At 47.0% G+C, this 13,388-nt stretch overlaps 1 protein-coding gene across 1 annotated transcript in view; it reads right to left on the reverse strand.

The window, feature by feature from the left end:
• The window catches only part of zbtb46 (zinc finger and BTB domain containing 46), a 66,288-nt gene that overhangs the window by 7,264 nt on the left and 45,636 nt on the right, over positions 1-13,388 (reverse strand). The window contains 4 exon segments of the mRNA XM_022192061.2: positions 1,197-1,315; positions 1,430-1,472; positions 2,901-3,232; positions 7,943-8,224. Coding sequence (XP_022047753.2) covers positions 1,197-1,315; positions 1,430-1,472; positions 2,901-3,232; positions 7,943-8,224 — 776 coding nt within the window.

Genomic DNA, 13,388 nt, shown 5'->3' on the forward strand with positions numbered 1-13,388 from the left:
TTTGTGTCCATAATGCAGGGGAGGACACTATGATAAAGATCTCTCTGCCTAAAAAGGAGAGAAGAGGTTAGTCAGACGTAACTGGCGACAGAGAGTCAGACAAGTAGTTTAGGCCTGAGAGGTGGAAAGACACCCCCTGTCTGTCCAGCACCGCAGTGGAAACTAATTCACCTGTTTATTGGTTGAGTCTGTGCACATCAAAACCTAAAGTTTTGGTCACGAGTCCAAAGGTTGTTTAAACAAATCTGTTTTGCATAGAAATTGTGCATTTTTGACACATAAGTTTGTATGAATCATCCTTAAAAAAAAAAACAATAATGGCATTAAATTTAACAAGCTGTAAAAAAAAAAAAGAGGTGTCCCAAGTTATGTCAACAGACAGTTCATATTAAAAGGAATTCTTTCCTTGTCAGTTCAATGACACCACAGAGCATTTTTGGCATGTTAGACACATGTGAGGATACACTGCTAAGTGATGGGTAGAAATGTGTGTAGCATAGAGCTTGCAGATCAACTCAATTTTCAACATTGATACTGCGACTATGATTGTCAGCTTTCATCTGTTGAGTTAGCCCCCACAGGGGGTCAATAACCCCACCCTGAGACATTTCCATTCCAGTGCTGCCTCCCAGCACAGCTCCTGGCACTGACCCCACCTGGCAACACACTTTAACATGTGTCGCCAGGTTTTTCTGGGTGCTAAAAGCCTTGGCACAGGCCGGGCAGGTGTGCCCTCTCTCTTTGGAGTGCACCGATGACAGGTGCCTGTGCAGGTCTGTGCGGTCTCTGAAGTGTTTCAGACAGTATACACACTGCATCAGCTTCTTCTTGAAGTGGATGGTCTTCTCATGTCGGTCTGCGTTTGATTTGAGGGTGAAGCTGGCAGGACACTGGGAGCAGAGGTAGCGCGCCGGCGCAGGTTCGGCCACTGCAGGGCGGTAGAGAGACTGGTGGAAGTGGAGGGGCTGGGACTGAGGTTGGTGATGCGGTTGGATGGGTCGGTGGTGCGGACCTTGCATGCTCGGCCAGTCCAGGGACAAAGCCATCAGAGACAGGGTGTGGCGGTATTCGTGTTCCCTGAGATGCTCCAGGCTGCTGAACAGCCGTTTGCACAGGGAGCAGGCGAACCCCTGTGAGGGCCAGGCACCGTGCTCTGGCAGGACTCTCTCCCCTGATCCAGCCTCTTCTCCCAGCACCAGCGGCCCTTTAGTCCCTCTGCCAGCCATGGATACTGACGCAGGCACAGTCAAGCCACCAGCACAGCTCCCCTCGCCCATCTGATCCCTCTCGACAGGAGACTGGTCACCTTCCAAGGCTGAAACAGTGAGAATGAGGGCGAGAGTGAAAAGTGAGCGAAATTGTGAGGTATAGTGGTCGCAAACTCTTAAATTATCGAGTCATGACACGCTTGAACTTTTTAAAATCATACCTGTGCTGTATTCTTTCACATCTTCTTTGTCTCTTATGCCTTCCTGTAAGCATAAAACATCCCGTTATGTCACTCACACACATTAATACAGTCTGTATGGAATGTTGTCTGGGCATGCAAGAGGCAGGAAGGTGATACAAGCTGTGAAGACAAGGTTTATTTTTTCAACATGTGAGAAACACAAAGAGGAAAAAAAGACATGGAAACAGAAAGTTAAGTAAAAAGGAAGTAAAACAAGGTGAGAATTATTTGAGATTAGAAAGCAAACATGGAAAAAGTAAACAGCTGACAGTTTCTGGATGCTACAGCAGTCTTGAGGGACACAAAACGAGCAGTTAGGTTGATCTACAGCATTAATAATATTATCTGCCTGCTACTCACACACTCAACACTCCCATGAGGTGCAACAAGCACCCGTCCCTACTTCTTTCCTCTCTTCTACACCCCAGCTCACCCTTCCTCCAGCTACTCTCGCGCTCTCGCCATTCCTTCACCCCCACCCATTTGCTCAGTCCCTACACACCTCCTCCTCCTTCTCCTCCTCCTCTCTAAGAACAGAACACCATGCACTGGGCAAACAGATGGCTTGTCCGTAGAGATAGGGAGGCTTGTTGGGAGGCAGGTCCACTGAAATCAAATGCTGCTCCTAAATGCTCACCCGCACACACACCGCCTGGCACAACAACTCCCATCTACACATGCTCATATCGCCACGCACACACACGCACGCCCACTCTCGCGCTCACGCACACACATGCCGAGCAGAACAAACAATTTCCTGGGCTGCGAGAGCAAACCTCTCATTGTCTACTAGTATTGATTCTCCTCAGTCTCATCACACTACCTTGCCCGTTATCTGCCATATCTCTAAGCGCGCGCTGCCGTTGTGACTAGATGTGTCATCTCTAATGTAACTACTATAAACTACATTACCGCTAATGCCTAGCAAAGACTCCTGGCTTGAAGGTGAATTCAGGTCTAGCTATATTAAAAGATTATCTGAGGAGGGGAGATGTGAGTGAAGAACAGGCAATCTGAAAAGGAAGAGACAGCAAACAAAGCGTACAGAAAAGAAAGACAAACATAAAAAAAGAAATAAATCAAAAAAACAGACAGCATTTCTTCTCCGGTGTAGCAGGAAATATGCCAGATTCCACAAAGAGAATGAGATACACAGGGAGGTTGAGAAATGATGGGCTCAAGCATAAAAAAACACACTTTTGTAATGATGAGAAATAACCCCATTAACCCCCCATTTCTTCTTGTAATAACTCCCACCCCCCACCACGTCACTGGTCACTTCCTACTCTCCGTCACCTCTCAACCTCCCTCGGTGTGTGTGTGGAAGCAGGGTGAAGCTGCCCCCTGGATGCCTCTCTCCACTCGCTGTTGCAAACTTTTATCTGACAAGAGGAGCGGTACCCAGAGAGCAGCCTCTGCCCTGGAGCTGAGCCAGGCTCTGTGTGCTTACCTCAGGCAAGGTGGAGGGCTTGGGGCCCTCAGGGGCCTCTTCCACTTCCATGTCCAAGCCTTCAGAGCGTAGCAGGGGTGCCCCAGCCCGCAGACCGGGGGCCTCCAGGGGCCGAGGCTCAGAGGGGTGCAGTGGCGTGGGTGGAGTGGGTGGGCAGTATGCTGATGTTGATGAGGATGATGATGGCGGTAGTGGTGGTGAAGATGGTGGAAGATGAGGAGGAAGAAGAGGAAGAGGAGGAGGAGGAGAGGAGCCAGCCCCCTGTTTGTTATGAATAGTGGCCCCCGTGGCCCCTGGCCGGAGCGTGCTGCAGTAGTTGTTGGAGCGGAGCCCTGAGGAGCACAGGAAACGAGTCTCACCCACCCACTCACGTACAACTGCAACTCTGCTAGCAGCTGGCCACCAGAACACAACGGGAGAGAGTGGGCAGGGGGGCACACAGAGGCTGCCAGTGCTACACTATCAAACACTATGGAGAGGGGGAGGAAGAAAAACTCTGAAGTTTCACTTTCCACCAGCCAAGGGGAAAGGGTTAGGGCTTCTCTTCTCTCTTTCTCTCTCTTTTTTTCTTTCACTCCTCTGCTCTCCTTCTCCTTCCACCCACATGCGTGCGCAGAGGATGGCAGCGTGTGTGTGTGTGTGTGTGTGTTTTGTGAGAGAGTGTGCATGTGTTGTTGTGTGAGCGAGTAAAATGCATATAAGGAGAGGGCTTGAGGATCCTCTGTAGCGTGGAGGGAGATTGTTTTGGAGAGGAGCCATCTTGCAGCTCGAGTGAAGACTTTTTGTACACGCAGGGTAAAGGACGACTACATCGACCATGTAAGATGTTTACCAGCAACAAGTTAAGGCACGCTGGATAAAGAATTTCAGATTTCCTGCAGGGCCGTTCTATAAGCTTTTCTGCTACATTAATATCACCATTAGCTGCTACCAAGAGTGCATCTCCTTTTCTTTTTTCCCCCTACTTTGATTAATAGCGCGTATTAATCAAAGTGTAATGTATTGCAGGTTATTCTCGACAGTGTGTATGTGCAAGTGTGGGCAGCATTTTGGGGAATGTCTCCAGAGTTATGCAGTGGGTTAGCCATTCATTGCCCTCCTCTGCACAACGGACAGAATCACACAACCATGAGGCTCGACCGTGGACGGATTCCTGGAATGTTAAACTACCGCACCCGACACTCCCCACTCCCACTTACTGAGAACACACACAAATGCTTAACTCCCCATCTCTTCTTCCCCACCCCAGCAGTGACAGGAGAAACAACATTAAGAGCGAGAAAGAGACTAAGACAGAGAGTAAAAGGATGAGCTACAGGTGAGAGGGAGCAGCTCATTAACAAATGGTGTTCTGGCAGGAGACACTTTCTCAGGAAAGGAGGCTATCATGGAATAACTACGGCAGTTTGGTTTGGTTGGAGCCTTTGGCAGAAACGGAACATGCAAACTGTATGTTTTATAATCCCGTCTCACTGAGTTTAATAGTGCAGTCGTGTCTGGCAAGCTGTAAAGAATACAAATAACAACAGGCTGACTCACTGCACAGCGACAAGAGCAAACGATAAAAGAAGACTAATACAGTCATGTAGAATAACTGAATCTCTTCAATTCAGAATGATCATATACAAACTAAAAGATGCGTAGGTTCTTCCACCTGCCATCAGAATAGCATCAAGACTCATTAGGTGTCTTTAGGCTTTAGGGAAATAATAACTGTAAGGAGGTTGACCAGTTACCATCAGCTGATAAACTAAGACTTTGTACGTCTATTAGGAGAAAATAGGCAGATCGAACCATGACTCTGTAGCAAATAAGGCTTAATGAGACCTTGTTTGCAATAACCTCTGGACAGTTTTATTCTCCTTTTACTGTTTTAAAAGATACAACAAATTTCCACTCATGTTTTAGAAACTTTATTTTCCTCCTGAAGGTAAGAGACTGTTAGAAAAGTGCCAGCAACAACAAAGTTTCTGTATAACGTTAATTAGCTGAAAATATTGTAGCAACAGCTTTATTTTAATTATTCGTCACTGTTCATGCTTGTACTCACACATAAAAACAGAGACAGACCCATGGCATCGCTATACATGATCCACGCTTTAACTTTGTGTCGCAATCATACATAAATCCAGAAAAATCTCTGGAGAGCCGCTATGGAGCCACAGGGAGCTGTTGTACAGGGTGAGTCAATTTTTGAAAGTAGATGTGAAGTGATGAGAGCTGGCAGTGGAGAGAAAAGTTCAATAATGTCAGTATGATCCCTATAGTTAATTGGATGTTCCTTACAGCCCGTTTGCGGTGGCAGTGCGGGCAGGTGCACAGGGATGGTCCAGCAAAATCTATTGTCTGGCATTGACTGTCTGACGTACAGAGGGGTAGTGGGGCCAAATCCCAATGATCTTAATTGGATTTTGGAGGCTGATTGACATACGGACTGGTTTTTATTGTATTTTGGCATTCCTCGTGCACGGAGGATATAGTCCGTGACCCATGCAAAGGACCGCAAAGAGGAGCTGCGCATTTGAATTGTGCTTCCTGTCAACAAGGTGGGAGTCGGATCAGTTTGCCATCAGGAGAAAGGGAAATTCAGCTGAAGAACGGTTCTGAGTTTAGTCTAGATTTTGGACGTGAATCTTTACAAGAAACATGTTTTATTAAACAGTCAATTACACAGAAAAGAAAGAAAAAGAGAAAGGAGGAGGAGAGGGAGTGGGAGACAGAATGTCAAGGCCTTTTGCTGATATTCAGTGGTCTCTCTTGAATTGGGCCAGGTGACCTTGCTCTAGCTCCTCTCCGTCTAGATCAATACTTTCCCAGGATTTTAAAACCAACATGCTTTGATGCTCCACGGCCGAAGTAAAAGAGTGGGGAAAAGACAGGAGTGAGACAAATAAGGAGGAACCGCAAGAGCTGGCCAGAAAGGGAGGGAGGGAGGGAGAGCGTGAGGGATGAGTGTTAAGGAGGGGTGAAGGAGAAATGGATGGAGGGAGGGATGGCGTGAGGGGGAGTACGGGAGGGAGAAAAGGACAGGAAGGATGTTCAGCAGGGGTGAAGGAGAAGCAGGGGAGGAGAGCAGGAGAAGGGGAAAACGAGCTGGGAGGGAGGAGGGAGGGAGGCAGGGAAGGAGGGAGGGAGGCAGGGAGGGAGGGAGGGAGGGAGCGGTGATCTGTCAAACCAGGCAGACTTATCCTCCGCCCAGTAATCTGAGGTACAGTGTTTGTTTATTTTCTGTCCTCATTTAGACACAGGGACAGACCCAGGGTGGGAGGGGAGGTTGTTGGCCATCTCGACAAGCCCATTTCCCCAACCCCTATTGTGTAGGGAATAGAAAATAGGGTTTGGCTAACCAAAAACCTCCGTGAGGTTTCTTTGGTGACAGCTGAAATACAGATATAGGGCTCATTTATCGTGTTTTTTTTCCACGCAGGGTGCAAATGATTAACATTCTCTGAATTCTCCAAATGTCCTATTCATATAGTCAAGGCTGAGTATGTCTGTAAAGTCTGAGTGTGTATCAAAAAGCCTCCTCTTCTCTTTTCTGAGGCTTGTGAGGCTGTCTATCTGTGCTGTGACAGCATCTGATTCTCCTCTTTAAGCCAACAGAAACATCTCAATCCCACACACTTAACACTTGCACAAAAGGGGTGATGCGATGTGACGTGCGTGTGCGAGTGCGCGCAACGGTGAACGTGTGTTTTGGTCTATTCAGTCTTGGCCCTGTCTTTTATTTTGTAGGTGAGTGGGGCTCAACTCAATAGACATGACTAGGCTTGGAGTTGTACCCTTCCTTTGCCTTTCTTCCACTCACAAAAACTGGCAGAACTCGGGACAAAAGATCCAATTACTAGCCAGTAAAAGCAAAAGAAACAAACACACAAGTCGAACACGCACATACACACACGCACAAATGTGCCCACGCGGACATGGACTCAAGCAAATATACACTCACACTAGGGCACACACAGATACACACATGCAGACACACTGACAGTTTAACACCCTCACTGAAAGGCAAAAAAAAAACTGTCTGAACACAGAAAAATTCTCTTGTTCACATCGACAAACTAAGCACAAATGCGGCTGCTTATTGATCTATTATTGATATGATTAGAAAATGGTTTATTGCACAATAACTGGAGGAATGGAGTGGAATATAATCAGTGATGTAAGGGTGTCTTTTACCCCAGATAAGATGAAAATGTCAAAGGGGGAAGGAAGGTTGTTGCTCGCACAAATTGAAACAAAAAAAAAAAACTGTTTACATACAGGTTGCACAATCATTCATGATGATAAAAAAACACTTAACGCTCACATTATTATCACTTGCTGTAATTGTGTTTGTCTCGCACGACACCAAATTTCTCCAAATGAACGAATGTGAGGAAAATACTAATGTCGAAGACGCCTTCGACGGCACGCAGAGGCTTGTTTTTGTAGTTGAGCAGAACAATTAAGTAAGTAAAAAATATCTGAACAGTTGCTGCTGCTCTGTCGTGTTATTTTGCTGCTGTGAAATGCAGCCGTAGACCCACTGATACGCACAAAGAAACTGTCACATAAAACCAAACAAATTTTCTCAAGACAGCAAGAGCGATCCCAGCAAAATGTTCTCTCACTGAGTCACTGCTGACTAGTCATCACCGGCGTTGCCACACAAACTGGTTGCACACTCAAGTAGCACCACACACAAACACACACACAAACACACACACATTCAGAGTTATCCAAATACAGTGGCTGATGAGGGAAAATACTGTGCAGCAGAGGACACTCATGCCAAAAGCGGTCAAGCCTGTATGTTTTATGTGTCACAGGTGACCACATAAGCAGGTACTCAAAGATACACTAGAAAAAGTTGACTTTGTGTATATGTGAGTTGTAAGTTAAATTTGTAGCTGCGTATGAGTGTGTGTGTGTGTGTGTGTGTGTGTGTGTGTGTGTGTGTGTGTGTGTGTGTGTGTGTGTGTGTGTGTGTGTGTGTGTGTGTGTGTGCGCGCGCGTAACAATCAGTGTGAGCAAAGTGCTTGTAAATAGTGACTTACAAGACAGGGAGTGTCCTCCTTTGGGCAGGTACTCATACAGCAAGGGGTTATCATCTCCCATCATCTCAGCCCGCAGTGACAGCAGGCTGTTCTTACTCATCAGTGCTGCCTTCAGATTGGCTACAGACGAGATCGTTCCGCCCCCGGCTCCTCCGCCACCCTCCTCCGATTCGTTCGTGCCCAGGAAGCCAGGCTCTGTGGTGAGGGCCTCTTCCTGTTTGAGGAAGAAGTCGAGGCGCTCGCCACGGCTGTCTGAGCTGTTGGGTTCGGTCACGTCTGCCCCTGAGTAGAGATGAAGTAAGAGGACAAAGGTGAGGTTCTTCTGTCAGTGTACAGCTATCAATACTGGCATTAAAACAGGAAGTTAAGCAGGTGCTCTGGGGCAATACCTGAGAACATGGCACACAGTATTTCATTAAAAGGTATTACATGCTTCTCTACAGGCGGAAAATCCTGTCACTTCACAGGGGATAAAAAAAAGGGATGGTCAAACTACGAAAACCCTGACACTGTGCTTGTAAAGCTGTCAGTTCAGAAGGTTTCACCTGACGGAGATATACCAACAAAAAAAGAACTTCCATATTAAACCAATTCTTTCAAACCTCTCAGCCAAGTCATCGTTTACACCCAGTGTTTTCGGTAGCGACTACCAACACGTCACCGCTCTGATTCATCTCCCTCTCTCCTCGACTCCCTAACATACCTCATCATCATCAGTCAACAAAAATACAGGGAGATCATAAAGAGACAGAAAGGCAGACGTGGTGTGTGTGTGTGTGCGCGCGTGTGTGTGTGTGTGTGTGTGTGTGTGTGTGTGTGTGTGCTACGTCTGCGTGTGTGCGTTTAGCCATCAGAGTGGTTGAAAGCAGAGAGAAGCTGTCAGCAGCAGACATGTCGCTGGAGGTTCCACTGTAGATCTACAAGACTGTCAGACCACACTGCTGACGACAGCTCTGCTCCACACTTAAACAGGCACAAACAAATACACGCACGCACGCAAATATGGACACACAAACACACTTTCATTGCCTCCTAATTGATATTTAACTGATGACAGGTTGCTTTCTCTAACAAAGACTTAGACAAAAATACACACCAGGCACATCGCCGGCTTAGAGACTTTGAAAGAATGCCTTGTCTACACCTAAAACAAACACGCACAGACTTTTGAGTGCTAACGCAGACTTGCGTGTTGCCCGAAGGGAAGCGTGTACAGAATTACGTGCAGTTGTTCTGGACAGAAACCCTCTGACATCCTTTTATATACATCCACACAGGCCATGCAGAAATCACACTTAAAGCTAATGGGGGGTAAAAGACGTGAAGAGAGAAACAAGGGTGACGTGGGGCCACGAGAAACAGAAATGAGAAAGCAGAGGAGAGAGAAAGAGCACAAAAAAAATTGGCGCGAGGCAACAGAATAGCCCCATTGTCCATTTTAACTACAGTCAGGTAGTGCTAAGTGTTTCCTCAGTGCAGCCCGGTGCTCGTCTGCTGCAGGGGGAGTCAAGGTGACAGAGACAGTAGTTTGCCTCCACGTCTGGAATACCGATGGGTATACAGCCTTTTCACAGCCTACTGGGTCAATGTTGACCACCATCTCTCTCTCTCTCTCTCTCTTACACACACGCAAACACACATGCACGCACATGCTGTCAGTTATTTTTCATGCTCAGTATAGATAAAATGATCACAGATCAGATGGATGGATGGATACACGCTCTGTATGCACGGCTACACACGCGCACATATATCTGAAAGGTGTAGAGTGAGATATTGAGGACGGCAGAAGGAGATGGGGCGCGACAGATAAGAGTGACATACATACGAAGTAATCAGCAGCCATCAAACTACTACGAGACACCAGATATAAAAATAGGGGATAAAATAGGAGAAGAAAGAAGGCAGGCACGAACAGGGTACTAAGAGAAAGAGAGATAAAGGAAGGGAAAAAAAGGCAGGGGAGTGTAAAAGCGGGGGTGTTGAGCTGTGGAGGAAGCACAGTGGAGACACATAAAAAAACACACGCACACACGCATGCGTCCACGCACACCCCCGAACCCGCCCGCGCACACACAAACACACACAAAGTTAATTAAGGAGGGGGTGTAGGGGTTGGCGCAAAGGGGCACGAGGTGCAGGAATTCATTAGAGCTCTGCCCCCTCCTTCAGTGGGCAGCCCAGCAGCCACAGGAGTCAATCAATAACATAGATCTGCTGTTGGCCAACAACAATACACACACACACACACACACAAACACACACATACATGCACACACACGTATATGGCGAAAGGAGAGGCAGACAAATGGAAGGAGAGGAAGCGAAAGAGAGGGAGAGAGAAAAGAGGGCCATCTTTGACCCCCATCTCCCTCCACTCATCTGTTCATTGGATGAGTGAACGACCCCTGACCACTTTTCCCAGCATCCCCTGGACACGTGCGTCCACAGATGGATCATGTCCGCCCTCCTCGCAGTCGTACAGTAACAGCGCTTCAGTCACACGCCGCAGATCGAGTTATAGATCGCTTCACAATGTCCGCGCGCAGATCACTCAAACTTCTGTCTGCTACAAAAGCGCGTGAAATGAATATCTGTCTTTTCCACATTAGCGATCAACTCTGTCCGTCCTACCGACAAACTCCGCTGTGCAACCTACAGTATCCTGTTTTCTGAGGATATATCCACATATCCGAGACTAAGCGTGAAATATTAGAAATTAGTATTCAGCTGACCGCAAACAGGCTTTCGCTCCAAATAATCGGAATATACTGCATAATCCTCCTTCACTTATGTAAGCTTTATCGGGCCTGCGTAGATGGTGTGTTACTTAAACCTCATCCTGTTCTGACAGATAAAATCATTTACCACACCAGAAACAGTCGCACCTAATCCCATGCACGCAGCTTATGCATTTCATCATACGTGAGCCTGGTTTGGTTGAGGATTTGTAGACACACATATTGTGGTGTCTTTCAAAGGGAATAGGTTTATCCAGAGTTTTAGAGACACTGTGGTTACATCATTCCTTTGTGCACATATGCTGAGTGTTAACGTAGCGGTTGTCATGAGACAACCTATGAATTTCAATGGCCTGGAATATGCCTTTGAACTGCATGGTCAGATACAAAAAACAATAGCATTTTCCTCCCCTTTTTTCCTCTTTCTTCTGTCTTTACAGTGCTGTGGTCTCTGTACAGTGAAGGGAATTTTCATTTTCCCCTTCATAAAAGAGTCCGAATAATTTAGATTTCTGCTTTCTGAAGAGATCCTCCGTTTAATTTGGTTGCCATGGTAGCCAGGCACCCTTGGCTTCAACATTTATGCTAAATAAAACCCCCTTTTAAAAGGAGAGACAAATATGTGGAAATGGTGGTTCTCTTTGTTCGTGTGTGTGTTTATGTGTGTGTGTGTGTGTGTGTGTGTGTGAGAGTGTGTGATGCTGCGAGCTATGTAGGGGCTTGAGTGGGAAAAAGGCAAAGGAGAAATAAGACTTGCCTTGGAATAAAAGATGTGTGTGTTGAACTATACTTCAAATGTTTGCGAGGAATACTGCATTTATCATCTATTGAGAGAGTTACGGCTAATGGATAGAAGATATAGTTTTATGTGCTGTGGCTGGAGGCTGCACTGTATATCTGAGTGATGTGTGTGTGTGTGTGTGTGTGTGTGTGTGTGTGTGTGCATGTTTCGCGATGGGAGTCGTGTTATTAGAGAGCGCGCTTTGACGCAGTAAAAAGGAGGAGAGAGAAGGCCTGAAAAGGGAGGGAAGGGTCAGCTGACCCAGTTTGACCTCTGATCTTCTGTTCTGATTGTGTGATTGTGTGTGTAGCGAGTTGTGCGAGCGTCTCAACAAATGCCTCCCTCGTCTCCAAACGAAGCTTACCGCTGCTGCGCGAGGGAGTTTTCATTTTCCAAAAATACAAGTTTTGATGGATAAACGATGAAAAAAAGCGCAAAAATATACATCTATACGCATCCGCACATGACCCAGCTGTTGATGGACGCACTCCTTTAACACCTCGAGTCAAACACACACGCTCACCACACCTTCAAATCAACAGAGACAGTAGCCAAACACAATGGAGAGAAAAAAGTCCAGGGTGGTTAAGCAACGAGTTACTGAGGCTTGTCGACCACAAGAGAGCTGTCAGAGAAGAAAGTAGGGCTTGTGTGCATGTTTGAGTATGGGAGAGTGCAAACAAAGGAGAAAGACTCTCTCACTGTGCATCTCAGTGTGTATATGTGTGTGTGACAATGAAAGACACAGAAAGAAGCCTTGCCCCGAGTCAGCCCGGTTAATGGCTCGGCCAGCCCGAGGTTGAAAAGGACGAGGCATTACAAGAGCCGTGTTGTCATAAGACTCCACCGCTCACCGCGTTGTCTATGCAACATTACAGCGTCATGCTTCCCAAAAATGAGAGAAAAAATAACATGAAAGCCTCTCCTTCACCTTTATATCACGAGCGGCTTCATAAACTGTACGTGTGATTAGTGCATGTTTGTACTCGAGTGGACAAAGAGGGGAGGGAAGGTGGAACTTGCTTCTTCAGCATGCCAGAGTTTGAGAGGGTAAAAAAGTAATTTCAGCCAAGAAGGGGGAGTGAGGCACTAAAACAGCTCAAGAATTCAGAGGCAATTTAAAAAGCAGTGTGGGAGAGGGGAATGAAAAAAATGCTGGGTTAAAAAGGAGGGAGGATGGAAAGTAAAAGAGGTTGTTATTCTCTCTCTCTCTCTCTCTTTCTCTCTCTCTGTTGTTTTTAGGGACTAGCCGGGCCACAACCTCCAGGAGAGATAGGGATGGGTGGGTGGGTGGTGGTGGTGGTGGTGGGGTGTGTGTGGATAGGGAGGGCAAGCATAAATCAAGTAGAGCCTGAAGGCTTTAGAGGAGGGAGGGACAGAGGGAAGAGAGTGGTAAAGGACAGGGGAGAGAGAGAGAGATGATGGTGCTGGTAGTGATGGTGGTACTGCTGGGGGCTCAGAGAAAAAGAGAGAGTGTGGGTGGAGGGGAGGAGAGGAGAGAAGAGAAGAGGAACACAACGATTGCAAGAGTGGTGGGGTGAGAGGTGGACGGTGGGGTGATGGAGTGTGGGTGGGTGGGTGAGTGAAGGGGAAGCGAGGAGAGGTGAGGGGGAGGTTACAGAGGCTGTGGGAGGGAGGGCTGGGTAGGGACGGTGGGGGCGAACCAGCAAGTGTACGAGCGCGCATCTACAGTAAACCAGCTAAATTTGAAAATGCTTCCTTTTTCTCTGCGCCTTTGCCCGAGTCCACATTAAGATGGCAATGCTGCGCATCCGCGAGACGCGATGAGGAGGTGAACATATAGGCAGAGGAGCTATTATATCAGGAGGTGGTATAATGTGATCTCTCAGTAAGGCAGAAACAGGCAACAGTTACCTCCTCGGCTGTTGTTCATAAGAAATATTCATGTGGTAGATATTCCTCT

The sequence above is a fragment of the Acanthochromis polyacanthus genome, chromosome 6 (assembly GCF_021347895.1).
Source record: "Acanthochromis polyacanthus isolate Apoly-LR-REF ecotype Palm Island chromosome 6, KAUST_Apoly_ChrSc, whole genome shotgun sequence".
Taxonomy (NCBI): domain Eukaryota; kingdom Metazoa; phylum Chordata; class Actinopteri; family Pomacentridae; genus Acanthochromis; species Acanthochromis polyacanthus.